Raw genomic sequence first — 27046 nt, forward strand, 5'->3', positions numbered from 1 at the left:
TTGGTAGTGTTACTGCACCTTTAAGATCGAAACAGTTTGACCAATCAGATGGCGCTTCAGTACAGACTCCGCCCCCGGTAGAGGACGATCTCCTGTTTCAATAGATTTCAAAAGGCCTGATGTTGCTTTCCTGTCAAACTGATTTCGTTCAATCACACGGAGTTTGTCCTCATAAGCCGAATTGATTATTAAGGACGTGTGTATTTTGGAAAAAAGAACAAGTAAGTGATCTAAATGTTGTTTTCTGTCTTTCGTTTACGGAGCCAATATAACAGACATCAAACATTACCTGGTTATTGAACGTCTTCTGTTTACAATTACCGAATCAAGTATCGCGGTAAACCCCCTCAAAAGATGACAGAATAGCATCAACATAGCTGTCTAATTTTGTAAAATACAACACTTAACACTGACACTTAATTCAGTTACAGTACAAGTATTCCATTAGTGACTATCTTTGTCATTTTTAAATAATTTAACTAGTAATTATAATTAGATAGGCTACTAGTACTGTACTTATTCCATTAGTGACTAGTTACTTTTATGGTAATCTGTGGTTCAAATATCAATAATTCACTTAATCTGACTATTAATGTATGTGTACTAGTTATGCTGATACCAGTTATAGTTTTACATGTAACTTCATTAGACATTCTAACTTATTTCTTAGTTCCTTTTAATAGTAAACTAATAAAAATATCTCATCTCACCTGTTAGAGTTGTTTTTGTTGTTGTCATATGTAATGATGACAAGTCAGAATGTTTAAAAAAAAAAAAAAAAAATCTAATTGATGTAATCAAGATGTGTCATTTATTTCAATGAATTCAATTATATGCCTGTTAAACAATGCATAAGGATCACTTTGTTGATGCTGCTAGTTTGTGTTGGATTTTCAGCCTCAGGATGGTGAATGAGGGTGCCGGCGCCCCACGCAGTCGCAGGGGGTCCCATAAGGTTGCTCCGTCCTCAGACCAGGATGGGACAGGACCTGAAAGAGCCACAAGAGAGGTGCCCTGCCCCAGTAATGGTGAGACTTAAACACAAAACAAAAAATGTTGACCTGATCCTCACTATTCAAATGGAGCAGAGGCAAAACAGTCACATTAAGATTCTGATGAAAAGACAGAGTTTCTCTTTTGTTAGTTCTAATATAGGTCATTCAACTCTCACCTATTGGCATCAGTTTCAACATGTTTGATCTAGTGTTGTAACTATTTACGTTCTATGCTTGTTCAAACTGTACAACCCATCATTTGTATGACACTGTCAGCTGTCATTACAGGTCTTTGACATTATTCATTTACAGGGCTTGATAAGAGATTTATTTCCGTTGATCTGGTCAGGTTGGTTTTCAGTGAAGAAAAAACTATAATTTTTTTTATGTGCTAGAAAATGAGTGTGATCTTAATTAAATTCTAATTTTCTGTTCCAGAGTGAAAGGCTTTAATTTGCAATAATAGCAGGACATTATACAGTTCTAATATAACTCCATAATAGCTATAAAAGTGCTGTGGTATGATTTGTTTATAATTTTTGTCTGCTGTACTTAGTGAAGGTCTTGACTGAGCAGTGTAATCATATGTGGATTAAAGCAAAATGAGGAAACAATAGCCATGACACACATTCATGTTACGTTAGTGAAACCATCAAGCTTAAGTCTGGGGATTCTGCACAGACTGCCATGTGATTTGCCGTGTGACCTGATTGAGAAATTGCCATGTCCTGCCCAGTACTGTTATCAATGATGCAGTCATTCCCATTAACTCTGACATGATGACTGAAAATGCTAGAGTAGTGTTTCATTGTGCAACCGCACTGTCAAGATACAGCGTAGCACATTTCATAAGATGCTTCACAGTGTAGCAATTGAGTTTGTGGTGTTTTTTTTTTAATTATTATCATATAAGCATTTTATTAAGGTAAAATAATGTTGAACAATCAGTGTTTTCAATGGGGTAAACTTTGGTGCTTTTTGTAACAGTCAAAAGTCATCAGGTTCTACACTCACTATTAAAGGGTTAGCTCACACAAAAATTAATTACTCGCCCTCATGTCGTTACAAACCCGTAAGATCTTCATTCATCTTCGGAACACAAATTAAGATATTTTTGATGAAATCCGAGAGCTAAATGTTTTTTTATTTGGGTAAAACCTGTTTCCTACTGACTAATGAAGTAGCTGTTTGTGTGGATTTTATTTTTTGAAGACATTTAATCGCATCTTACCAATATAAAGTGAGTTTTCAGTGCTTTTTAGAGCAATTTTGTGATGTCATTGTCTGTGTACGTTAATGCACTATCTTTTTATGAATCACCGTTTCTTCTGTTTGCTCTCTAACGGATGCAGGTGTTCTGTTTGCATTATGTTGGATTGGTTAAAGATTAGTGGTATGGTAACCAGGATATGGTGCCCACAAGTACCACAGAATGACCTATGTCCATATGTATGTAGATGTGGGCATTCATGAGGGATCTGTATTGATGTCTCATTTCAGGAACAGTGGAAGTGGAGCACATTATCAGCACAAAACTACAGCTCAAGAAGAAGGCTGAGGTAAGATATCAAGCTCAGTGGCTTTCAGTACCCTTTCTTGTCTTTAAACAAATCAGATATCAAAACCATGAGAGCAACAGTGTGAAACTTGTACTTTATCACTGTATTGTTGCAGACTGTCGGTATTATCACTGATTATCTGTATTATCACATATTACGTCATAGACTATCAGATCCTAAATGTTCAAGTGTGACCTTTGGTTTGACTAAATCCTTTCAATGATTTAAATGCAATGCTTATACCTATGATTTTGATCAGTGTAAAACTGACCAAGTTTTTGTGATTTAGTTTAGCAGTTCCATATATTTGTTCTGCTTTGCTCTTGTTTATCAAGCTCTTTGTCAGGCAGGAAGTTTTGCTCTATCAAGCACAGTTAATTTTTAAAAAGTTTAGTAGAGTATTTCTGCTAGTGGTTCAATGACAAATGTTCGTTTGAGATGATGAAAAGGATAAACTATTTACTTATGATTACATGCCATGTGAATGTGGAATGTTTGGTTTCATACACTTCTGAAAAATGTTTATACCATTTGAAATAAATAAATAAATATATTGTATTTTATATTATATTTTATATATAATAAATAAATATATTTTAAATTCCGCAAAAACATAAAAGGTGTGTGTGTGTGTGTGTGTGTGTGTGTGTGTGTATATATATATATATATATATATATATATATATATATATATATATAAAACATAAATGTAAATGATCATATATATATATATATATATATATATATATATATATATATATATATATATATATATGATAATTTATGTTATATATATATATATATATATAAACTATATATTATACATACATTAATTATTAATAATAAGATTAATATATGTAATATTATTAATGTAATATTAATATTTATTTAATTAGAATTTTATATATATATATATATATATATATATATATATAGTTATAAATCTAATTAATAAATATATATACATATATATATATATATATATATATATATATATATATATATATATATATAACATAAATGTAAATTATCTTATAGATAACTTACATCTATAAGAATATATATATATATATATATATATATATATATATATATATATATATATATATATATATAAAACATAAATGTATAACAATAAATATAAAACATAAATTATCTACTTTTTTTAGTCTTATTATTTATTTGTTTTATGTATATTTTAAAATTCGACAAAAATATCTAAAGGTATTGTAAATGAATACACAATAAGTTTTACATTTCTCAAGTCATTGTCTGAATTGCATTTTTTGTATTATTTTGTATTTTTGCTTTTTTTCTTCCATTTTTTTGTACTAATGTATTGAATTATTGAACTGAATAGATTCAGACAAAAATGATCAACTAACAAATGAAGAATGAATGCAAACTTTTCAGACTAAATATTCATTTTAAGCAAAATAATCATTTGCTTTGTTTATTAGGATCAGCTGTTGTTTTCATGTTTTCCACTGCTTGAAATAAGTGCTTGTAAAGGTTACAGCAAGTGTAAATAGAATAGGGAAGGATGTGGTTGTCAGGCAGGGACAGTGAGGTTATTCATCAACATGGTGAGAAAATATGATTTCCTTGTGTGTGACATCTATTTTCAGTACACTTTAATACAATAGACACCTTTTATTAAAAGTACAGCTAAAGGATTAAACTTTAAAATTAATTTGAATTACAGACCTCCGATGTATTGCGTCAACAGTTCAATCTCCTTGTTTTTTGTCTGTGAGATCAAGTTTAGTTTCCTTAAAGGTTTCTTAGACAAACAAGACCTTCATTTGTCTCCTTTAAGAGCAGCCACAGTCAAAACAAAATGACCATGACAGCTCGAGTTATCACATGAGACCGGATTCTCCGGCTGAATTACTGATATCTTCTGGATATGATGTGTTGCGCTTCATAAGATCTTCTGCAAACCTTCTGTTCTTGTTCATAAGACTCTTCTAAGATATATAAGAGACTAGCCGTTTTGTTTTTACTGTTTTTCAGCATTTGAAGGCAGACCTGATGAAGCAGTTTGACACTCAAGTGAATGAGTTCATGGACAGCCTGATAGAGGAGTCTGCCAGTCTGGGTTCCTCCCATGTGAGCACAGTCTTTCAGTCTCTCTCAGATAAGGAGAAAAGCAAACTCAGGTACTGAAATCATGCACAAACCGAATTACAATGAGTGCCATGGCTGGCTAGTACACTTCATTGTTCTCATTTGCTGTCATTCAACTGCAAATCAGCTTGAAATCACTGCATTTCATGTTCTTGTTAAATCAGCACATCAGTGCTTTTATCTCATATCTTTTTCACCTTTTCATTTCTTTTCTACACTTGTAGGCATACACAACCTTCCCAGGGCCCAAGCAAGCAGTTTGTGATTCGTCGATCCCTGTTAGAGTGAGTCATGAGTGTATTTTCTGAGATCTTGCACTGATATGCATGTAATCTGAGATTTGCTTCTGTCTTGTTTCCAAGATATGGCTTTCATTTGATTAGTTGACCTAAATAAACCTGTTTATTATATCACAATATATGAAATGTAAAATAACTTTACTGTTTTTTTTTCATGTATTTAGTGTTTAATCAGGAAAGCAGTGTGGCCATTAATACTGCAAATGTATTTTTGTTCAGTAATAGTGCTTATTAAACTATTTTTTTGCAGTGATCTGTTTGAGGTGAACCACATCCGCACCATCTATCACATGTTCATCGCCCTCCTCATCCTCTTCATCTTCAGCACGCTCGTCGTGGACTTCATCGATGAGGGCAGGTTAGGCCACTCACTATTCATTAACACACATCAATACAGTTTTTGAGACAGCAACCTTGTTTGAAATGTTACAGTTCTGACCTTGCCAACAGTGTGGTTGGTTTCATAAATTCATAATGCTTTTGTTTTGTTTTTTTTAGTTTTGAAGAGAAATATTTTGTCTTCACTAGCACAATGTTTGCAAAGTCTTCTAGATGAATAAAAATGAGCTCTGGAACTATTCGATATATACTCCTGCTTATAGAGGCCCAAACATATTAAAAATAGATGGATGGATGTAATAAGAAAATAAAGAAATACATGACTTTTCCCTTTATTTATTCTTTTCTGTATTTATTTTTAATTTACTTTTATTCTTTTTAAACTTGATTTATTCTTTCACTTGTTTTTTTATGTATTTCTATATTTATTTATTTTTGCATTCATTTATTTTTGTTTATTTATTCCCATGTGTATTTTTCCATATTCATTTAGTCTATCTATCTATCTATCTATCTATCTATCTATCTATCGTTTTGTCGTTCTGTCACTGTCTATCGTTCTGTCACTCTATCTATTCTGTCGCTCCGTCTATTGTTCTGTCGCACTACCTATTTATCGCTCTATTTATTGCTCTGACTGGCTGTATATTTATCGCTCTATCTATCTATTGTTCTTTAGCTCTCTATCTATCATTCTGTCTATATCTCATTCTGTCGTTCTGTCACTCTTTCATTTTGTCGCTCTCTCTATCATTCTATCATTCTGTCTCTATCTCTCATTCTGTCGTTCTGTCACTCGATCTGCCGTTCTGTTGTTCTATCGGTCTTTCTATCGCTCTATCTGTCACTCTATCTATTGTTCTGTCGCTGTATCATTGTCGCTCTACCTATTTATCGCTATATCTATCTGTCTGTCATTCTTTGCAGTAAAGTCAGACAGTAGAAGGAGATGCACTAATTTGTGTAAAGTGCAAAAATCTTTCTTTCTTGCACTCTCTCTCTCTAGACTGGTGCTTGAGTTTGACCTGTTGGTGTACGCGTTTGGCCAGTTCCCCCTAGTGGTTGTCACGTGGATGTGTATGTTCCTGTCCTCCCTTGTGGTTCCATATGTACTGCTCAGTGTCTGGGCCAGCGTCTACCCCACGTCAAACTATCGGGCCTTATGGACAGTGCTGGCCGGTTCTCTCTTGCTGCTGTACCAGGGGCTGTGTTTGGGTTTCCTACCCACATATGTGGTGCTGAAGAACGGCCTTCCTCCTGCTTCATGCTTCATACTTATTCTAGAACAGGTACTCTGTAACCATAGCAACAGGGTTATTTTTATATCACTCCATTATTTTCTGCATTCGTGTGTTTATTTGAATGTGTTGCCAGTCAGAAATCTAATAATGTATGAAGGTAGAGTTGGAATGAAAGGTTTGTTTTAATTTTACTGCTGAATCTAATTGTTGCTGTTGTTTTTGTTGTAAACAGGTGCGGCTGATGATGAAGGCTCACTCTTTCATCAGGGAAAATGTGCCGAGAGTACGATCCTTAGAACGAAACAAAACAAGTAAGATCTTTACATAGATGTTGGTTGAAATAAATAAATAAAAGAAACATCTGGTTTATTTTGTCTTTTTCTTTTGTTTTTTTCTTTCAGATTCAGTAGCTGTACCTCAATTCACCCAGTACATTTACTTTCTCTTTGCACCCACTCTAATATACAGAGACAATTATCCACGGTAAGACTGCTATTGGTTTTAGGGAAGAAAATAATTATAATTTAAAAATTCATAAAAAAAAAAAATTTTTACCCCCTTTGAAAAGTAACATTTTAAACAATATTTAAATGAACACAAAAACAATTTACAAAATGTTGACCAGACTAAGTTTTATATGACATCTGTTTAACTTATAACATGAAAGTAAGGTTAATAATATAACTTAGAAAACAAAATTTTCAGATTTACTCAAATTAGGGTGATGCAAAAATGAGTTCACCCCACTGAAAGTCTCTGGAGCAAAGCTAAATTTTAGACTACAAATGTCTAATTTAACAAGAATTCAACCACAGGTGAGTCTAATTATTCATCACACAGGTGTCCAGCAGACAGTTGACTATAAAAGGGTGTTAAAACCCCTTCCCATTTCATGCTGTCAGCAATGGCACCACATGGAAGAGAAATGTCACAAGACCTGAGAAAGAAAATAATTTCTTTACACCAGAAAGGTGAAGGCTACAAGAAGATCAGCAAAACTTTACTAATCAGTCAGAATACTGTAGCAAAAGTGGTACAAAAATTTAAAAAAAGATGGAACTGCAACCATCTCACAGAGACGTCCAGTCGTCCACGGAAGTTAACACCTCGACAGGAGCCTCTTCTGATGAGAAGGGTTGAAGAAAATCAGCATGCAAGTTCACTGCAGTTATCTAAAGAAGTAGAAAGCCAAACTGGGGTGACTATTTCCCGTGACACAATATGGCGTACACTGCAGAGGAATGGCATGCATGGGTGGCATGCTTGGGTGCCGTCCACAAAAGAAGCCTCTCCTAAAGCCCAGGCACAAAAAAGGCACAGGGCCCATGCTGACAAAGATGAAGAGTACTGGGACTCTATATTCTGGAGTGATGAGACCAAGATTAATGTTTTTGGAACTGATGGCTTCAAAACTGTATGGCATTGCAAAGGTGAGGAATACAAAGAAAAATGCATGCTGCCTACAGTGAAACATGGTGGTGGCAGTGTCCTTATGTGGGGCTGAGCATGTGAGCGGAGTGGAGCGGGAGCGAGCGGGGAGCGCGAGCGGGCGGGTCTTAGACTGAGCGCAGAGCGGCATTTTTAAAAGGACGGAGCGTCGCTCTATTTCCCACTCCAATTTCGCTCCGCTCACCATGAGTCTGAAGCATGCTCAGTCAAGCCTGACCCAGAATCCATCTGTCTTTTACTGTCATCAACAGACTATTTTCATTCAAAACTCGGCTCAATAATGGAGTTCAAAAAGTACTTCAAAGAAGAAAATGAGAAATCATACAGGTGTACTATTAAAAAACTAACTAACAGTGACAATGTGGTACAAGAAAACGAATGTGGAGACATTGTTTCAGTAAGTAAAGGTTCCTTTTGGAATCTTTTTTGGAGCGAGCGGGGGGCGATTTGAGTGGAGCGCGAAGCAAACTGCGTTGAGCGCTGAGCGATAATGAGCGGAGCGGCCTGATGTAGCTTTGAGCGGGGGAGCGGAGGGGTGAACAGTTCCGTGAGCGATGAGCGGAGATTCTCACCGCTCCACTCCGCTCACATGCTCTGGGCTGCATGAGTGCTGCTGGTTTCGGGGAGCTGCATTTCATTGATGGCATCATGAATTCATGGCATCATGAAATGCTACTCTATACTGAAAGAGAAGATGCTACCATCACTCCGTGCCCTTGGACGTCATGCACCATTCCAACATGACAATGATCTTAAACACACATCTAAGGCCACTGTTGGATTTCTGAAGAACAGGGTGAAAGTGATTCAGTGGCGCCTGATCTGAACCCAATCGAACACCTATGGGGAATTCTGAAGAGACAAGTTGAGCATCACTCTCCATCCAGCATCCAGTCGCTAAAAGAGGTCATTCTTGAAGAATGGAAAAAGATAGATGTTGCAAAATGTCGCCACCTTGTTCATTCCATGCCTAGAAGACTTGGTGCTGTCATTAAAAATCATGGAGGCCATACAAAGTACAAGATGTAGTAGTTTTTGTTGTGGGGTGTACTCATTTGTGCATCACCCTAATTTGAGTAAAACTGAAAAATGTGTAATCTAAGTTATATTATTAACCTTACTTTCATGTTATAAGTTAAACAGATGTTATATAAAACTTAGTCCTGTCAACATTTTGGAAATTGTTTTTGTTCATTGAGATATTGTTTAAAATGTTATTTTTCAAAGGGGGTGAACTCATTTACGCTGAGCACTGTATGTTAAGAGAGTATGTTTGGTCAGTTTTTTTTCAGTTGATTTCACGCTGACTATGAGCACTTATATTACTTTGTAGAAATCCTTGTATTCGGTGGGGTTATGTGGCTACGAAGTTTTTGCAGGTGGGTTCTTGAGTATTTGTTTATGTTGTGATTTTTTTTTTTATAAACATTTATTTCAAGACTTTGTGAATGTAATGTTGAGATCTTGAATTCATTTTTTTTTTTTCTGTGTCGTTCCAGGTGCTGGGGTGTTTGTTTTATGCGTATTACATATTTGTGCGGCTGTGTATCCCTCAGTTTCGCAGTATCAGTATGCAGCTCTTTGACCTGAGGGCCATGGTGTTGTGTGTCTTCAACTCTATACTGCCAGGTATCATGTCAGCGCTTTATTTAATTATAGCACATCTTCTCATTCCTTTATATTGATAAGATGTGTAGATAAGTATTGTAATAACGAGTACACACAAAGAAATGCAGTTTGTGTGATGATGATATTGTCCTATATCTGTAGGGGTGCTGGTGCTTTTCTTGGCGTTCTTTGCCTTTCTTCATTGCTGGCTTAACGCATTTGCTGAAATGCTGCGATTTGGAGACAGAATGTTTTATAAGGTACGGAGAGCACCAACAGACTCGAGAAAGGGTCCCATGTGCCCTATATTTAATTTCACAAATATAGACACTTGTATCTTATAGACTTTTTTGTAGAGTTATTTTTATATGTTCCACATGATAAGATCTGTATATATCTTTTTTTTAAATGTTCCCATTATGCAATTCGTTCTTTGAATAATGTTCTTTTTCTCTAGGACTGGTGGAACTCCACTTCATTTGCTAACTATTACCGCACATGGAATGTTGTAGTACACGACTGGCTTTATTATTATGTCTACAGGGACTTCCTTTGGGTAAGTCATCAGTTGAAAATGTGTTCTGTAGTCTGTCTGTCTATCTGTCTATCTATCTATCTATCTATCCTAAATTTAATTAATTTTAATTAATTAGTTTTATTGTAATAAATTGTATTTATTTTAATGCATTTTATTTAATTATTTTTAATTTATTTTAATTTAATTTTAATTTATTTTATTTCTTTTAATGTATTTAATAATTTTATTTCATTTATTTTGATTCATTTTATTTTAATTATTTATTAATGTATTTAATTTTATTTATTATAATCTATTATAATTAATTTTCATTAAGAAAGAAATATTTTTCTTTTAAATATTTATATTATAATATAATTATATAATTGTATTTAATTGGCTATATATAGACAGTGCACTGTCTAAAAAAATCATCCAGTAATTACAAATGACTGGAAAAGTCATGGAAATTCATTGGTTGGCCCCCTTTGATGATGGCCCTGTATTGTACTGTATTTTATTTAAAAAAATCTGTTTTTGTCTTATTTGAATGGACTCAGGAATTTATTTGAAAATTTGACCAAATGTGCATCAAGCCAAACCAAGTTTGATCATCCACTTCTACAGATGACACAGAAGCGATTCCGTGCGGCGGCCATGTTAGTTGTTTTTACCGTGTCTGCTGTGGTGCACGAGTATGTCCTGGCCATCTGCTTTGGCTTCTTCTATCCCGTCCTGTTCTGCCTCTTCATGTGCTTCGGAAGTAAGAACCTCATTTACTACATGAGCATGGCAAATATCCCTGCTGAAGAAAAAAAAACCCTGATAGTCTTAGCAGGTTTAAGCTGCCCAAGCTGGTGTTTAGTTGGTCAGCAGCTGGTCTACCAAAAACCATTCAGACAGACCAATTTAACCAGCTTGGCCAGGCTGGGGTGCCAGATAACCACCTAGAAATTGGTTTAAGCTTCAGTTAAAATGACTCCATTTTTCCATGACAGAGCCTAAATATATGTAATCCACTCATATTTCTCTTAGTGGCGTTTAACTTCGTTCTTCATGACCGAAGAAAAGGGCCGATCTGGAACGTGATCATGTGGACTGCGCTGTTCTTGGGACAGGGGGTTCTCATCTGCCTGTATTCTCAGGAGTGGTACGCTCGGCACTACTGCTCCATTGAAGAGGTAAACAAAGTGCTGGTGCTCGGTGTATATATTCATCTGTGATCACGTATATATTCATATATAGTTGGTCTCCCTTTTGTTTCCTCAGCCCTCTTTCATAGACTTGCTGAAGCCTCGATCTTGGACTTGTTATCCACAGACTAACACTGCTGTGTTCGCTCACTAAGCCACACCTCCAGCTGCCAGATGAATGCGATTCATACTGGATGAAGGAAGCACAACTTGTTCTGGAACTTTTTTAGCATTCTATATGTATTGCACTATGACCAAACAAAGTGAAAAGTGACAATCTTATTTTATAATCATGAAGATAATGTTTTACAAAGAGGCCTTGGATATTTTATTTGTTGAAATCTTAATATTTATGATAACATCTGTAACAGAATGTAGAATATCTATAATGTGCAAAATCAGATTTCTAAGTAACAGTCTAGTTCGCTTTCGACAATCTATTTTTAGAAGCCTTTGTGATGTCATAATGTTGATATCAGATTATAAATGTGTTTTGTGTACTGCCATTTCTTAGATAGTGTTTGATATTGTGGTGTTATTCTAGTAGTGGAGAGGCCATGAACTCGAAGAGTATAGATGTGGCACATTTTGACCAGTTTTGCCTGGACCTCACAAAATTCTAGAATGTTTACAAGCGGGGTTGTGAATTCTGAAACCCCAGTGGATTTAATTTATGTGCCATACTGCTGTGAAACACAATTGTTTACTTCTTACCTTTCATTCCTAGAGTTTTAATTAAAATGACTAAAATTAAAATGGGGAAGTTCTCCATTCTGCCAATTTTATTTACTTTACTTTATTTCGTTTTTAAGAGTTAGACTGGTAGCCTGGACTAAGAGTTCTGGATATTTAGACTTTTTTTTTTTTTTTTTGTTCCTAGAGCTGAACTAATTGGATACTAATTTAAAAGCCATGATTTAGAAATCATTTATTTATCACAAGATAGGGTGTCAGATGTTTGAAGTGTTGAGGTGTTGCAGCTGGCTGCACTCATGTGATCATTGTGCTATTACAAATGGTTTTCAAGCACAATCCCTTTATTAGTTATTAATTATTGTTAGATACACTACCAGGATTTATTTTAAAAACTACGACATTTTGAATGTCATTTATCAGTGCAAAAAATCAAGTGTCTCTCTATTATTGAGTATATTTATAAAAAATTACCTGCAATAACTGTGATGACCAGCAGGTGGTGGCGGAGAGTTGAATGTTAGGACTACAAAGCATTTTAGATTTTTTCCACACCTGTCATGTAAATGATTTGTATTTTCCAGAATAGTCGATGACTGTAATTTTCTTGACAAAAAACGTGATCAATGTTTTGGAATAATTAAAACAGATGCCATATTTTTAAACTAATTTTCATCATAATTTATTTTGTGAAATGTTCAGTTCATAGGCTGTCCCAGCATGTTCTGTAATGGACAAATAAACAGTTTCAGTGTACGTTTTGTATTGAGCCATGTTTGTATTGTGTCTAACAGGTATGTTTTCGTGTGGCTTGACTACATAAATAGTAAAGGTGGATGAATCTTCTGTCTGTGTGACACATACAACTCGTGCGCACAGAAAGCCTCTTCAGACAGTGCTTGCATTGACAAAAACACACACAAAAAAGTGCCAAAATGCCAGTTTTGTCGAGTATCCTTGCAAGCACAAGTTAAATGAGTTGAATGAAATCTTAAATGAACAAAAGACATTCTGCTCTTGACTGAATAACATTTGCAGCTTTAATAAGGATTCATTTATATTTAATTTATAATTTATGCAGTAAAGACTGTGAAGTATTTAATAACTTTATTCAGTTTCTGTATATATCCTACCTGTTAGACCTGGAAATCTTAAAGCAAAGCACTTTTTGTGCGTTTTAACAGGGCAAGTAATAATCTTAACCGGTCTGGCTTGGCCAATAGGAAAAAATTTAGCTCTGATGAAAGGCACAGGTGAATGTGACATTTATTATAATGGGTGAAGATTGTTTTAAGTTCACTTAAATTAAAAGTTGTTATATTTTTAAAGCCTAATAAATGGTAAAATTTACGCCTATAATTAATAGCTAAAATTGAGAAAAAAATCAATTTTATACAGACATCAGTAATAACACTGGCCTTATTAAAGAAAAAAAGATGCCATTAAACAATTATTAAAATATAGGCTACTGTCTATGTTGTTTCTACATTAATTTGGAGATAAAATGTAAAATTATTACAATAGGCGTTTAAAATAGCTATATAATGTTAATAATTTAATGTTATGTGCGATTAATCGCGATTAATTACAGAAAAAAATTACGATTAGTTAGTTACTTTTTTTTAAATTGATTGACAGCACTACTCCAAATACATAAAATAGTTTGGCTCCAAATCATAGGCTATTATTTTACAAATTACAGATTGATAAACAATAGGCTACTGTGTTTGGTATTAATTGAAAGCAAAACGTATTATTAGAGCATTTAATATTATTAAATATGATATTGATATATAAGTGAAGTAGCATCATTTTCTTTATGTTGTTTTAAAAAAGACACTTAAATGAAACATTATTTTTTGTTTTACTGTAATGTTTACATTATCGAGTTAGTATCGATGACATGTTATTCACTGTACATTATGAATGAACAACTCTTGGTTTTGCTTGTGTTAATATTAATATTCAAGAGATATTTTGCATCACTACGATGATGATGTGCTGCGCGCTCTCCGTCATTGGCTCGTGCAGCGCACGCCACTGATTCTGCGGTAAAGATGGCGGCGGCGGAGGGGGCGCGCAGCGGCTGGAGCAGAGCGGAACGACCCCAGACGGGTTCGTTTTAAGAGAAACAGTGCCGGGGGTTAGGAGGATTGTACATTCCCGATCAACAGAGCTGCTTATCCCGGGCCGTTTAGTAGAATTTAACGATTAGACAGTGTGTTGTTAGCTGTTAGGTGGTGGGTGGGTTCTATCGCTCTCTCTCATACATACACACACACACACACACACACACACACACACACATACTCACAGAGATTGCTAAGCTAAGCTAACGGAGCTCGGTCCGGTCCGGTAGAGGAGGAAGAGGAGGAGGGGTGACCAAGAAAGGGAAGACTATCATCCCCAGCAGAACAGGCCGTCGTCTCGCGGTTCGTTCGTTGTGGGATGTGAGCGGTCCAAACGGACGGCGGGTCTTTCCACAGATCTGTGTTATTTTCCCACCCAGAACATTCGCAGGATGGGACAACAGGTAGGCCGCGTGGGAGAAGGGGCTTCCGCGGGGATTCAGACCCCACCGCAGGGGCAACCGCAGCAGAGCAGATCGAACCGGGCCAGCAGCTCCGGGAGGAGACCCCGAGACGGCGGCGGCGGCGGCAACAGCAACATCACAGGGACGCCACCGGGCAGAACTGCCGTCGCTGCAGCGAACATCATACCGGATCCAGGAATCAATGTTTTCACCCTGCACTCAGGTATGAGCCCATTCAGCTGTTCATTTCGCAGGTTTCTCCCTTTGAGTCACTGGCAACATGCAAGTCATAGTCGGTAAAATGTGGAGCTGCTCTCCGGTGAGAAGTTGCGATAGATCCGTCAGGATCAGCGGAAATACTCCATGACTCTCAGGCTGTGTTGCAAAATCTAGTGTGTTGTCTATCTAGATAGTGTTATTTTGACACCATGAATGCGTCCAAACACTTCTTTCATGCCTTAACATGCTGTCTAGGAAGGCAACTCGCTAGGTTTTGTCTCGCAACCTCAGAAATGTGGTTAATAAAGGAGCTCAGGTCAGCCAGTTCGATCACCTATTTCTTATAAACAACACTCGCTTTCATTTGACTTCGTAGAAACCATGGCTGTAACCCTGTCATGAATATTGGAGGGACCAAACCCTTTTTTTTTTTATTTGACATGGACGTGCACTGTTAGACTGCTTAGACAGACCACCCTGAAATGTACCCTTTAAAACTTTTTTTCATTGTAGCTACACACACACACAGCAGAGCATAATTGTCTCCCTCAGTGTCTGTGTTGGTTACGGCCCTGGTAGAAACAGTTCATGAGTTTAACATGGGTTTTGTAAGTGGTCAGGCATGGGCAGTGTCTGGTCACCTTCCATTAGAACATTGTAGATTATGAAGGGTTGTGGTTGCTGTAGGTTGTAGGTTCAAACCCCAGTATGTGTCGATCTGTGTACTAGCACTATAGTGTAAAGACTTCCAATTGCCACTTCAGAAGCACTTCTGTGCCATCTTAAGTGTAAATTTGGCATTCAATGTTTTTTGTTTGTTTTTAGGGCAGTAACTCAACTGAGAAGGGGAAGTTCAGACACAATACTATCCTAACTGTAGAAATGCTATCTGATGACTGTTATTTGATAGGGACTGGCATTTATTGTCTCTTATGAAGCACTTGCTGGTGGGAAAGCTGCTGGGGAAGCCACTGCTTTCTCGGATTTCGCTCGTGAGTGATTTCACTGACTCATTTGTTTCAGGCTGTAACACAAAGCACATATTTGATCATAATACTGTTTACTGTCTGTCTCACAGATTTGTCTTTTCTTAAATCTCATATTCAGGTGTTGTTTGTTGTGATTATTGTGACTGTGGCACATTGTTTGGGATTTCATTAGATGTGTGGTTTTCACTGCAAAGGAGTCGAGACATTGTCTTTAGCACTATTTGGATGGTGTTAGATGAACAGTGATGTCTGTTATCCATTTTGCAGGAGTTGTGTTGGGTCTCCTTTGAGGCTCGTGCCCAGTGTTGGTCTGTTCTCCATAGGGTGGTTTGACAATGCCTAAGAGGGGCTTGTCACATCTTGACAGTGGACCCTTCGGCTGGAAACACTGACATGTGATGGTTGCAGATGAGTTATTTTTACTCTCATCCCTTATAGCCAGACGTATAGCTGTGGCTGAAAGTCATCTGAATAATCAGGATAATTATTGTATGGTTACAGGCCTGACTGTCATAACAGTGGTGTCTAACTGCCATGATAAACTTCACTTGACACACTTTATATTTAACAATGGAGACTAGAACAACTTATAATGCCTGATCTCCAATTATTTTATTTTGTCAAATCAGATTGTTTGGAACAAACACAGATTTTTTTTCTCTCCATAGCATAGATAGTTGGATTTAAGGTTTTAAAATTCTGGGAATGTTCAAAGTGGGAAACTTTCCATGGGAATTAATGGGAATAAACTGGAGATTTGCAAAATTGCAGTTCAGCCTTTATCAGGGAACTTAAAGGGTGAAAAAGTGAAAATAAAAGTGAAATTTCTGTCATTAATTACTCATCCTCATGTCGTTCCAAACCCGTAAGACCTTTGTTCATCTTCGGAAAACAAATTAAGATATTTTTGATGAAATCTGTGAGCTTTCTGGCCTCCGACAGACTGCAATGTTAATACCACTTTCAAGGCCCAGAAAGGTAGTAAAGACATTGTTAAAATAGTCCAAGTGACTACAGTGGTTCAACCTAATGTTAAGAGAATACTTTTTGTGCACAAAAAAAAACAAGCAAAAATAATGACTTTATTCAACAATTTCTTCTCTTTCCCTTTTCTTTTCTCTTACGCTGTTGTTGACGTAGTAAACACTGTAGCGCTTCCATATTCTACGTCAGAACTCTGACTCAGTATTGGTCGATGCAGTTCACGTGAGCACCACAACATGTGTGATGCTGACTCAGAAGCTAGCCAATAATGGCGTTCTGACGTAAAAAAAAAAAAAGGCATATGGGTTTGGAACGACATTGGGGTGAGTAAATAATGGCAATTTTAAGTTTTAGATGAATTGCTCCTTTTAACTCGTTCCACTACAGCATTTTTTTTTTTGCCAGCCAGTGACCGTATTTGATCATTTTCACAAAACGTTCATGGCCCCCAGGATATTTTGTTGTATGAATATCTGAACATGCAATATATCAAAAGAAAAAACAGAGCCTCTACTTTTAAACAACAACAAAAATGTTCTAGCTTCATGCATTCTTTTTTTATCAACACTTGAATGTGGGTAAATTTCATAAAAAAGTAGTATTTTGAACAAAAAGCAAAAAAAATAAATAAATAAATAAATAATTTTTTTTTGTCAAAGACCGCATTGTATTCAGATTCAGTCCCATACCTTTTCCTGTGTTCAACAATTCATTCAGTAACGTTAGGCAGTTTTGATTGACATGTAGGGCTGGGACAATGCATCGATGCGTCGTGAATTGAGAAATGATTCTGGATCGATTCTGATATTTTCCGTATGTTTCGCGATTCTCTCTCGAATTGATTCTGAGCTTTAGTTTTTAAAGCAGATTAGCATTTGAGCATGGGGTCAAATAAATAGCCTAGAGCGCCATCTGCTGTTAAAAACTAAGCTCAGATTCTATTTGCGCTGCTTTTGGAAAACATCAGAAACAATCCACGAAACGCGATGCATCGATAGTATTGTCCCAGCCCTATTGATATGCTGTTTAATGTTTGATGATCACGTTAGCTTACATATGCGTAAGCAATGCTTCGACCACTTGTTTCTGCTTCTTCTTTGCTCGTTTTTGGATCCAGAGACTCTGTACTCTTTCAGAAGATGCGTAACAGCGCCCCCTACCATATAACAGTGAAAACATGGATTGCTGGATTGTGCCATAAATGACGGAAAAATTCTGCCAATGCTGCGGAAAGAGTTAATAGCATTCTGTTATATGACATCAACGGGAAGCTTCTTCACTGTTTGGTTTTGAAACTGCAGTGCGGTCATCACTCAGTCTGATGACTACACAAAAACATAGGGGGAGGTGGACTCCTCGATTTCCCAAAGCTTTTCTGCCCATAGTGCATTCAGGACATCGAGAGATGACTCATCTCACGCTCAAAGTGAAATTCCGTCAGATCCAGGACAATGTTCATCTCTTTCATTAACTAGTGGAATTCCATCCGATACGACTGTGACGAATTGTGCTTAATTTAACCGCGTCATCAGACAGAGGGATAAATGAATAAATGAGTGGTCCTGTCTGTGTTCTCCCATCCCCTGCAGACAGCCAATGAGTCAGCCCGTCGCCGCGCTAAGGTCACAGGGCCAGTTCCACACTCTCTTTATTTATTTATCAACTCTGTCCTGTACCAGCAGGCTTTTATTATTTCAGTAGGGTGGTGCAAAGTGCTGCCCTGAACTTAATGCAGTCCAAAGTACCTAAAACGATTGATTTTTAGAATTCAGAACAGTGCAGACCTTCATTTGGCACATGATTAGTAGAAAATTAAATGAACAGATGAACTCTCGATAGTTTCCTTTTTTGTTTGTGTTTGATGTTCCATCACTGTATATGCATTTCCAGTGTTTGGTAAAGTGACAGGCCTCGATACAGTGATTTTAACTTAATAATACAATGTTGGCATTTGGCAGCAGCTTCAAATGAGACTCATCCAAGCAGAATTCAGCCTGTCTGTTTAAAAAAAATATAAGAGAGAATATCATAAATGATTTGAGTATTTGGTGAAGTTATGGTTTTTGAGCTCTGTTTTGTTTCTGGTAAGCAGGCATAGTGCTGCTGTAAATGAGTTGTAATTACATTACATAAATATCTCTTTCATCTCAGTTTGTCCTAAAGGATTGAGTGGACAGCACTATGACACGTGTGAAATTCCCAGGATGTAAGATGATATGGATTAAGCACTAAATTATATTAAGCAATCCATTGTTTGATATGTGAGAGATTTGAAGCAAAACAGCTGAGAAGTAGTTTTATAAAGTAGTCTCAAATTTCTCTCTGTCTCATTGTGAAGACCTGATGGGACTTCCTTGGCCCACGGTTCGATTTGGTTGTTTTTGCACCACTAGAGGTCATTAGAACATCACAATTTGTTGTCACTAGGCTCAAAGTATCATTGTTGATTTTTATAGTTTTTTTTTTTTTAACATGTCGGTAACATACTTGTGAATTGGATACTCATCTTTGTCTCAGTGGTGAGATAGTGGGTGCCTGTGTTCTCCTAGACATCTGCTAATCCTGCTTCATTTTAACAGCCTTATCCGGTTCCATCCTCTCACTGCGTCCTTATTAAGGTCTGGATTAGATGACACACTGACTGGAGTAATTCTTATGTGTTGGGGCGGTGATGGAGACTTTTCAGTTCAACATCTTTCTCTGTTGCCTTTCTCTGCAGATCAGTGGTTTTCCATGCTTTTCTCTCCAGACCAGGAAAAAGGTGTCATTGTTCTTGATGTTAGCATTTTCTGCTCTTTTTGGCCTTTGTTTGATGTGTGGTGATGCAAGCAAATCATTGAATCGGTGTTTTGAACTGGTTCAAATGGACAGTTTGGAAATTAAATTAAACTTTCTAAGTCTAATGTACCTTGCTCTGCAGAAAGTTAAATTTTGATGGGGTTTTTTTCCTGCATTGAAATTTTTTTGGCTTATATAAATTGTTATATAGTAGTTAGGGGTGTATCAGTACATTTATTCGTCCCGAACCATATGGTACGGATTTCACAGTTCGGTTCATACAGTTAGACGACGAATACAGTCAGTCATAGGTGATCCACAACTATAATCCAGAAGGGGGCGCACGTTAATGCAACACTGTTTGCTAACTGCCACAACAGGAAAAAGAGCAGAAGAAGAACAGTGCATACACAAATGACCGCTTGAAAACAAGTCTTCTAGATGTCATCTTTCTGTGCTCACAGACAAAAGAGTATACTTTAAAAGGCTCTCGCTCTCAACTGTGCGGAGTGGAGTGCGGAAAATTAAGTATAGGAGGGTTGGGCTTAAAGAGTTAGTTCACCCAAAAATGAAAATGATGTCATTAATTACTCACCCTCATGTAGTTCCAAACCCGTAAGACCTTCGTTCATCTTCGGAACACAAATTCAGGTATTTTTGATAAAATTCAATAACTCAAGTAAAGCCTCCATTGACTGCAAGTTAATTTCCACTTTCAGTGCCCAGAAACGTACTAAAAACCTATTTAAAACAGTTCATGTGACTACAGTGGTTCAACCTTAATGTTATGAAGCGACGAGAATACTTTTTGTGCGGCAAAAAAACAAAATAATGACTTAATTCAATCTTGTGATCTAGCTTTGAATGTTTACATATAGTTTAAAGGTGCTACAGAGGATGTTTTCGATGAAAACAGAGAAACTAAAGACTGTTACTGAGTTTTTGAAATGAGCGCATGCGTAAGAACAACCCCCCTCCTTCACAGCTCGTTTCGAGGGAACGCCTCCCAAAACTCGTGCACAATCCACGCACGTCCCTCACAAGGAACGTCATGGCAGTGATTGACAAGCCAGAGGACCAATCGTTTACGCGATGATCACACAAACGATTGGCTGATGTTTTTAAGGCCCTACCTCGTGCACAGATGATGTATATTGATATTATTCCTTTCATTGCACCTAATAAATAGTCTTTTATCAGTTAGTAAAGACAGTTTCAAGTAATATTGCAAAAATGTATAAAGCAAAACATCCTCTATAGCACCTTTAAGTGGAGCAAATTGTAACACTTTTGTACTTTTATAACACAAGATGCTTTTCAGTTTTGTAGTTGATTGTGACCAAATACCTTTTGTTTTTTTATCAGCCCTGCAAGAGTGCATTTTTTGCAATTTATTGAGGCAGAAGTTAATAGTTAAAGGGTTAGTTCACCCAAAAATGAAAAGTTTGTCGTAATTTACTCATCCTCATGTTGTTCCACACCTGTATGAATTTCTTTGTTCTGTTGAACACAAAAGATGATATTTTAAAGAATGTTGGTAACCAGACAGTTGATGGCACTCATTGACTTCCATAGTATTTTTTTTCCTATTATGGAAGTCAATGGGTGCCATCAATTGTCTGGTTACCAGCATTCTTCAAAATATCTTCTTTTGTTATCAACAGAAGAATGAAACTTATACAGGTTTGGAGCAACTTGAGGTTGAGTAAGAAATTATAAAATTTTCATTTTTGGGTGAACTGTCCCTTTAATAGTGAGAATTGGACCCTAAAACTAAAGCCCCCCCCCCAATTATTGTCTTTGACTTCGTTAGCAGTTCTGTAGTGCAACTTAGCATGTGTGTATGACTATGTATGGTTAAGAAACCTAAATAAAAAAGACCCAATAAAAACCCTGTTTGGCCTTTCATTCTTGGTCATATACACATCAAAGTAGTTCTAATCAATCACAGTTGAATCCCATCTACAAAAAATCGCCTGTCTGAGCTCTACAATGTGTCTTGGAACACTGAATGAATAATCCCACAATTCAGTAGTGAAATCAGATGCGGAGATTGCGGACCGAGGGGAGATTAGGGTTAAATCCAGGAGATCTGCATTATCATCAGACGTATCCTAGCATCTGCCTAGTTTAAGTGTCATTGCCATTTCCTTTCCCTGCCTTTGTGCATTTTTATGTTGTGAATGTTTGGGTGTTTTTATTTATTTGAGGCGTCATGTTCACTCCACAGGAACTTTCTGAAACAGAGTGTTCCATTTCGCTAATAACATGCATCCACTGGGTTATGTAATTTTATCACACCCTTGAGCTGTAGTACAGCTCATTTTCTATTGATAATGGACGTTTGAATTAAAACGTGTTATGATCTGTTTAGTATGGCATAGTTATATTCACTGAAAGGGTTGTCAACACCCAACAACCATGGTAGTTAAATGGATGATGCCTCCTTGGCGCTATTGAGGTCATGATGCGTGTTCAGACAGGACCCCCACAGCCTGCCAACACTTCCTGTTCACAAGACCACTTGGCTGACTTAATCTATCCATCTTATAATGGGTCTGGCCCACCAGGCTCATTAAATACTGAAGGCTTATGCTGTCTTATCTCTGAGACCGAGCGAATGCGTTCACCCTCACCTGGTGACGTGGGTGTCTTAACCACCATGGTTGTTAATTTCCTTAGAGAATGCCTCTTCTTAAAGCCTTCATCAGAATGTCTTCAAATACCGTTCTCACATCCAAATGAAATGCAGGCCCTGTAGTTGTTTCTTGGTTAAGCAGGCTCTGTTTAGCCCTGCACAAAGAGATGTGATGCTTGGATATTTAATGGAGATTTGTGTAATTGTTGTGCTTTCAGGAACAGCATACTGTGTCAACAGTATGGTTGATTAGTTATCCAGAAACTGTCTAGTCAGTTTACTGAGTTTATCTAGTTTTATTTTATTTTATTTTATTTTATTTTTAAGCATATAATGTAGCCCCTGCTGGTAGATGCTATAATTACACCATTATGGGGGCTAATTAAGTATCTTTAATCTACTAATAGTCTTTCAAATTAGCCATTCATAGACTTTAAAATGTTTTTGAAAGAAGTTCAGAAGTTCTTATGCTGACCAAGGTTACTTTTAATTTATAATAATTTATTTAATAATTAATAATATTACAATATAGAATAACTGTTTTTTTATGTAGTACTGTAATTTTCAGCATCATTACTCTAGTCTTCAGTGTCACATGATCCTTCAGAAATCATTCTAATATGCTGATTTGATACTCGGGAGACATTTCTTTCTATGTGTCAGCTGCCGATATTTATCGGTTTGGTTTTTTGATCAATTTAAAATCATTGGCATGTTGGCTATAGCATAAAAAAGGCCAATAGCAATGGTTTTGATTAATTAACTGTGTGAAGGCACCGAGTTGCATAATCCAACATTTTTCTCTGAGTAAAATAGTTAAATACTTGCCAAAACAAAATGAAACCTGTACAAAATATAGCAGGGCACGACAGTACGGACTGCCTGCTGCTAGCATGAATGACACTTGTTGGGACAGTTGATGGAACTGTCACGGTCCCGATCGGGCCAGTGCTGCATTGTCATAAAAGTTTATCCTTTGGGAGTTGAGAAATAAAATGCACATGTATCGGTATATTGGATCCTTGCAGCTTTTAAAGTGACAGCAGCCTAATATCCCTGCTGTGCTGCTATCTCTGTTTTAAATTGGGCTTGCTGAATAAACAAAAGTATTAATTTCTTTAAAAAAACAGGAATGGTGTATAATTCTCAACTTTTTCATTATATAATTATATTTCATCAGTACCCAATATTAATTTACTTAATTTTATTCTTTGAAGGGCTCTTAACAGGTAAAATTAAGTAATGGGCTAAGTTATGAGGAAGTAGGTGTGTTTATGTGTTAATCATTGGATGCTGCTGGTGGGAAAATTTCATCAGATATGGAGGATTTGCGCAGTCTGATGAATTCTGTTCTACACACTCTGTTGTGGCAACCACAGATAGCAATGGTACATCAGATTTGTGTAAGCTGAGATGGATGTTATTCAGAGGGAGGAGCCACAGGTCAAAAAATGACTCAAAGCAAAGAGAGAGAAAGAGGGCAAGGATGGACAGAGATTACTGATTGTCTGATTAAGTGTGTAAATATGTAAATCCGTGTAAAATCTTGTTCATTTATGTCACACCTTCTTGTTGCATCACAATGCTAAGTCATATATTCTAACATTTTTGCGATTTTCACTGTTATTGTTGACTGTAGTTGACAAAATATGATTCGAATTTATGCAAATATAAAAGAACGTATAATTTCATTCTGATGGGGCTTTTAAGTGTCTTGAGGCGGTGTTGTGTTGCATAAACTCTTTATAAATACCTTTAAGCTGTAGGGCATGTGTGATTTTCATGTTTGTACATGCTTGTACAAAGAATTTGCATAAGATGTACCAATTATCCTTGTAAACTTAAGTATGTTTATATATTCCATCAAACTTCTGTTTCAAAAGAGTATAATAGCATGTTTAGGTGTGCTCGCTCGTGTCAGGTGGAACGTCAATAAAGATGATGCTGACACCACAGGGTGGAAGTATTGATCAGTTGCCAAAACGGTGTTCCTTCAGAAAACTTCCTTCGGGTCATTATTTTTGTGCTGACCTGTCAAGCTTGTTGTTCTAGTCTTCTTCCCCAGGAGAAGCATTAAACAGTCCTACAATGCTTTGCAGGTGTAGGTGTACTGCACATAGAGCCCCATTAGCACCTCCAATGAACGGGCAAATCACAGTAGCCGGGCATGTAACTGCTGTGTAAGTCGTCAAAAGTAGGCCTGAATGAATGGCATCAGGCAATTTCCCATAATCCTAAGTGCGTTGTTATTCAAACCAGCCTGTCAGATTGATGGCCATTGGAATATAGGCCGATTGAATGTCTACTCAGCACAGGTAAAATGACATATCTGGACACTTTCTGAATGAGGAATTGATTTGATGTTGAATTTCTGATAAGCTCAAAGCTACAGTACCGTTCAAAAGTTTGGTTTTGGCTCCATTTAAAAAAAAAAAAAAAAATTATTTAGCAAGTATGCATTAAATTGATCAAATTGAGAGTCAGTTCATTTACGGTGTGTTCACACTTGTCATGTTTGGTTCTGTTAGTGCAGTTCATTTGAACGTGTGAACTCTGCCATCCGAACTCTAGTGCGCACCAAACTAACTTCCAAGCTAACTCTGGTGCGGATCGAATGAGAAATGAACGCAACACGGACCAAAGACATGTAAACGAACCAAAAACAGGAAGGTGAGACCCAAAAAGGACAGAATCCTTATGCATATCGGTTTTACTCGTCATAGTCTCATCAAAATGTGATGAGTTTGCCCATCACACGCGCGTCTCCACGCAGCAGATCGTTTGTGTGTGACGGAGAGATTCCCGCCTCTGTTTTGACTCCTTTACACATTATATAAGCTCTTCACGAGTTCCCAGCTAGCCAAAATACCATCACATGCAGGCTATGCACACACAATAAGTGCATTTATCTCAGCACACAGCATTGTTTTGGATGTTCGGTAAGTTCCGTCTCAAAATAGGCAATACGTCATAAAATCCGACCAATCAGGTTGTGAACGTGTCCCTATGCCTTTAGGTTCTGTTTCTTTTGGTTTGGTGATAAAAATTGCCAATAATCAGACCAGGACTAAATGTTGTTTAACGACAAACGAACCAAACTACAAGTGTGAACGCACCCTTATGGTATTACGAAAGATTTATTTCAAGTAAATACTGTTTTTTTTTTTTTTTTTTTTTTTTTTTTTTTTTCTTCATCAAAAAAAAAAAAAAAAAAAAAAAAATGTTTTTATATCTTGAGCACCAAATCAGCATATTAGAATTATTTCTGAAGGAACATGTCATGTAACACTGAAGACTGGAGTAATGATGCTGAAAATTCAGCTTTGGCATAACAGGAATAAAATATAGCTGCGAGCAGCGATGGCGGGCCCAAGCCCGGTGGCACCGCCACCCCGGTGGCTTCAGGGCAACTGTGCACAGCGGGCAATAGGCACTTAAAACGGTTAAACATCAAAGGACTATGTCAAATTCACTCCACATTTACTGCACTACAAGGTGCCACTATAGAGCCCCTCCTCCCTGCCCATTTTCAAAGGATTACATGTGCCAAGTTTTAACATTATTCTGATGAATTTTGAAGCAAATCAGGTAAAAATAAGAGGGTGATCTCAATGTATGCTGAAAGTGACACATTTTCTGCTTCCAGTTGGTGGCGCTATGACTTTGAATCACAATAGTCACATCCATGTGATCAGCCTTGTACAACGAAGACTAAGCCGAAGTTTCATCAAAATCAATTAATGTATGCAGGAGTTATAACACTTTGTTTCCCTTTTCTTGCCATAAATTCGTTGCCTCGCCACGGCCAAACCATTTGAGATATCCAAAATCCGTTTGCAATTAAACAACTTCAATGTGTTAGCAACAAGTTAAAAAAAGCTTGGTGTAAATTGGATAAACCCTGTAGGAGTAGTAGTATAAAATTCATAGCCTGTTTTTTCAAAAAATTAACATTCAAACCAAAATAGCTGACTTCCTGTTGGTCGGAGCTAATGAATGTAAATTAGAAAATTGTCCGGCTTGATGAGAACAATATGTGTACCGAGTTTGGTGACTGTAGGAAAAACTAACCCCCCCACTTTTGTCAAAAGGTGGCGCTACTGAGCCCCTCCACCACGCCCATTTCTATGGCTTTGTCCATGTCTACTGGTTGACAATATTGATGTGTGTGTCGAGTTTCATGCAATTTGAAGCATGTTAAGAGCCTCAAAAACACTCAAGAATATTATTACAGTTTGACCTGTTGCCATGGCAACAATATTTCAAATATCAAAAATCCTGTCATAGGTCTACATCTGCTGTGTATTGACATTACACTGATGAAGTTTGAAGCAAATCAGGTAAAAATAAGAGGGTGATCTCAAAACATTTCAAAAAGTGATACACTTCCTGCTGCCAGTTGGTGGCGCTATAACTTTGACTCACAATAGTCACATCCATGTGATCAGACTCCTATAACGAACACACTCGTGAAGTTTCATAAAGATCAATATATGTATGCAGACGTTATAACACATTTCCTGTTTCCTTTTTCTCGCCATAAATTCGTTGCCTCGCCACGGCCAAACCGTTCGAGATATCACAAATCCCCTGGCAATTTTTCATCATCAGTGTCTTGACTTCATGCTGACCGAGTTTGGTGGCGATCGGATTAATCGTCTAGGAGGAGTATATCAAATTCCAGAGCATGCGTTTTTCAAACAACCCTTAATAGCTGACTTCCTGTTGGCGTGGTGTTTAACTTAGAGCACGAAAGTTGTTCGGCCCGATGAGGTCTATATGTGTACTGAGTTTCATTCTAATACGTGCAAGCGTGTTTAATATATGGACCAAATTTTCAGACTTTTTTCAAGGGGGCGCTGTCGAGCCCCCCTGCCACGCC

At 37.0% G+C, this 27046-nt stretch overlaps 2 protein-coding genes across 2 annotated transcripts in view; both read left to right on the forward strand.

Moving 5' to 3' along the window:
- Positions 1-63: 63 nt before the first annotated feature.
- On the forward strand, positions 64-12779 carry soat1 (sterol O-acyltransferase 1). The gene is made up of 16 exons (XM_048209318.1): positions 64-221; positions 898-1028; positions 2496-2554; positions 4571-4716; positions 4909-4968; positions 5234-5341; positions 6329-6611; positions 6796-6874; positions 6965-7046; positions 9346-9391; positions 9512-9641; positions 9783-9880; positions 10078-10176; positions 10765-10900; positions 11173-11318; positions 11407-12779. Exons 2-16 carry the CDS (start codon positions 905-907, stop codon positions 11482-11484), a joined length of 1674 nt encoding a protein of 557 aa, XP_048065275.1. The 5' UTR covers positions 64-221; positions 898-904; the 3' UTR covers positions 11485-12779.
- Positions 12780-14062: 1283 nt separating this feature from the next.
- Positions 14063-27046, forward strand: part of abl2 (c-abl oncogene 2, non-receptor tyrosine kinase) — a 40037-nt gene continuing 27053 nt past the window's right edge. The window contains exon 1 of the mRNA XM_048208737.1: positions 14063-14779. Coding sequence (XP_048064694.1) covers positions 14545-14779 — 235 coding nt within the window. The 5' untranslated portion in view covers positions 14063-14544. The remainder of the gene's footprint in view (positions 14780-27046) is intronic.

This window comes from Megalobrama amblycephala, linkage group LG12 (assembly GCF_018812025.1).
Source record: "Megalobrama amblycephala isolate DHTTF-2021 linkage group LG12, ASM1881202v1, whole genome shotgun sequence".
Classification (NCBI taxonomy): domain Eukaryota; kingdom Metazoa; phylum Chordata; class Actinopteri; order Cypriniformes; family Xenocyprididae; genus Megalobrama; species Megalobrama amblycephala.

Coding starts and splice junctions, on each gene's coding strand:
- soat1 (XM_048209318.1), top strand. CDS start 905: ATGGTGAATGAGGGTGCCGGCGCCCCACGCAGTCGCAGGGGGTCCCAT. Junction 1,029..2,495: donor GGTGCCCTGCCCCAGTAATG/GTGAGACTTAAA, acceptor GTCTCATTTCAG/GAACAGTGGAAGTGGAGCAC. Junction 9,881..10,077: donor GAGACAGAATGTTTTATAAG/GTACGGAGAGCA, acceptor CTTTTTCTCTAG/GACTGGTGGAACTCCACTTC.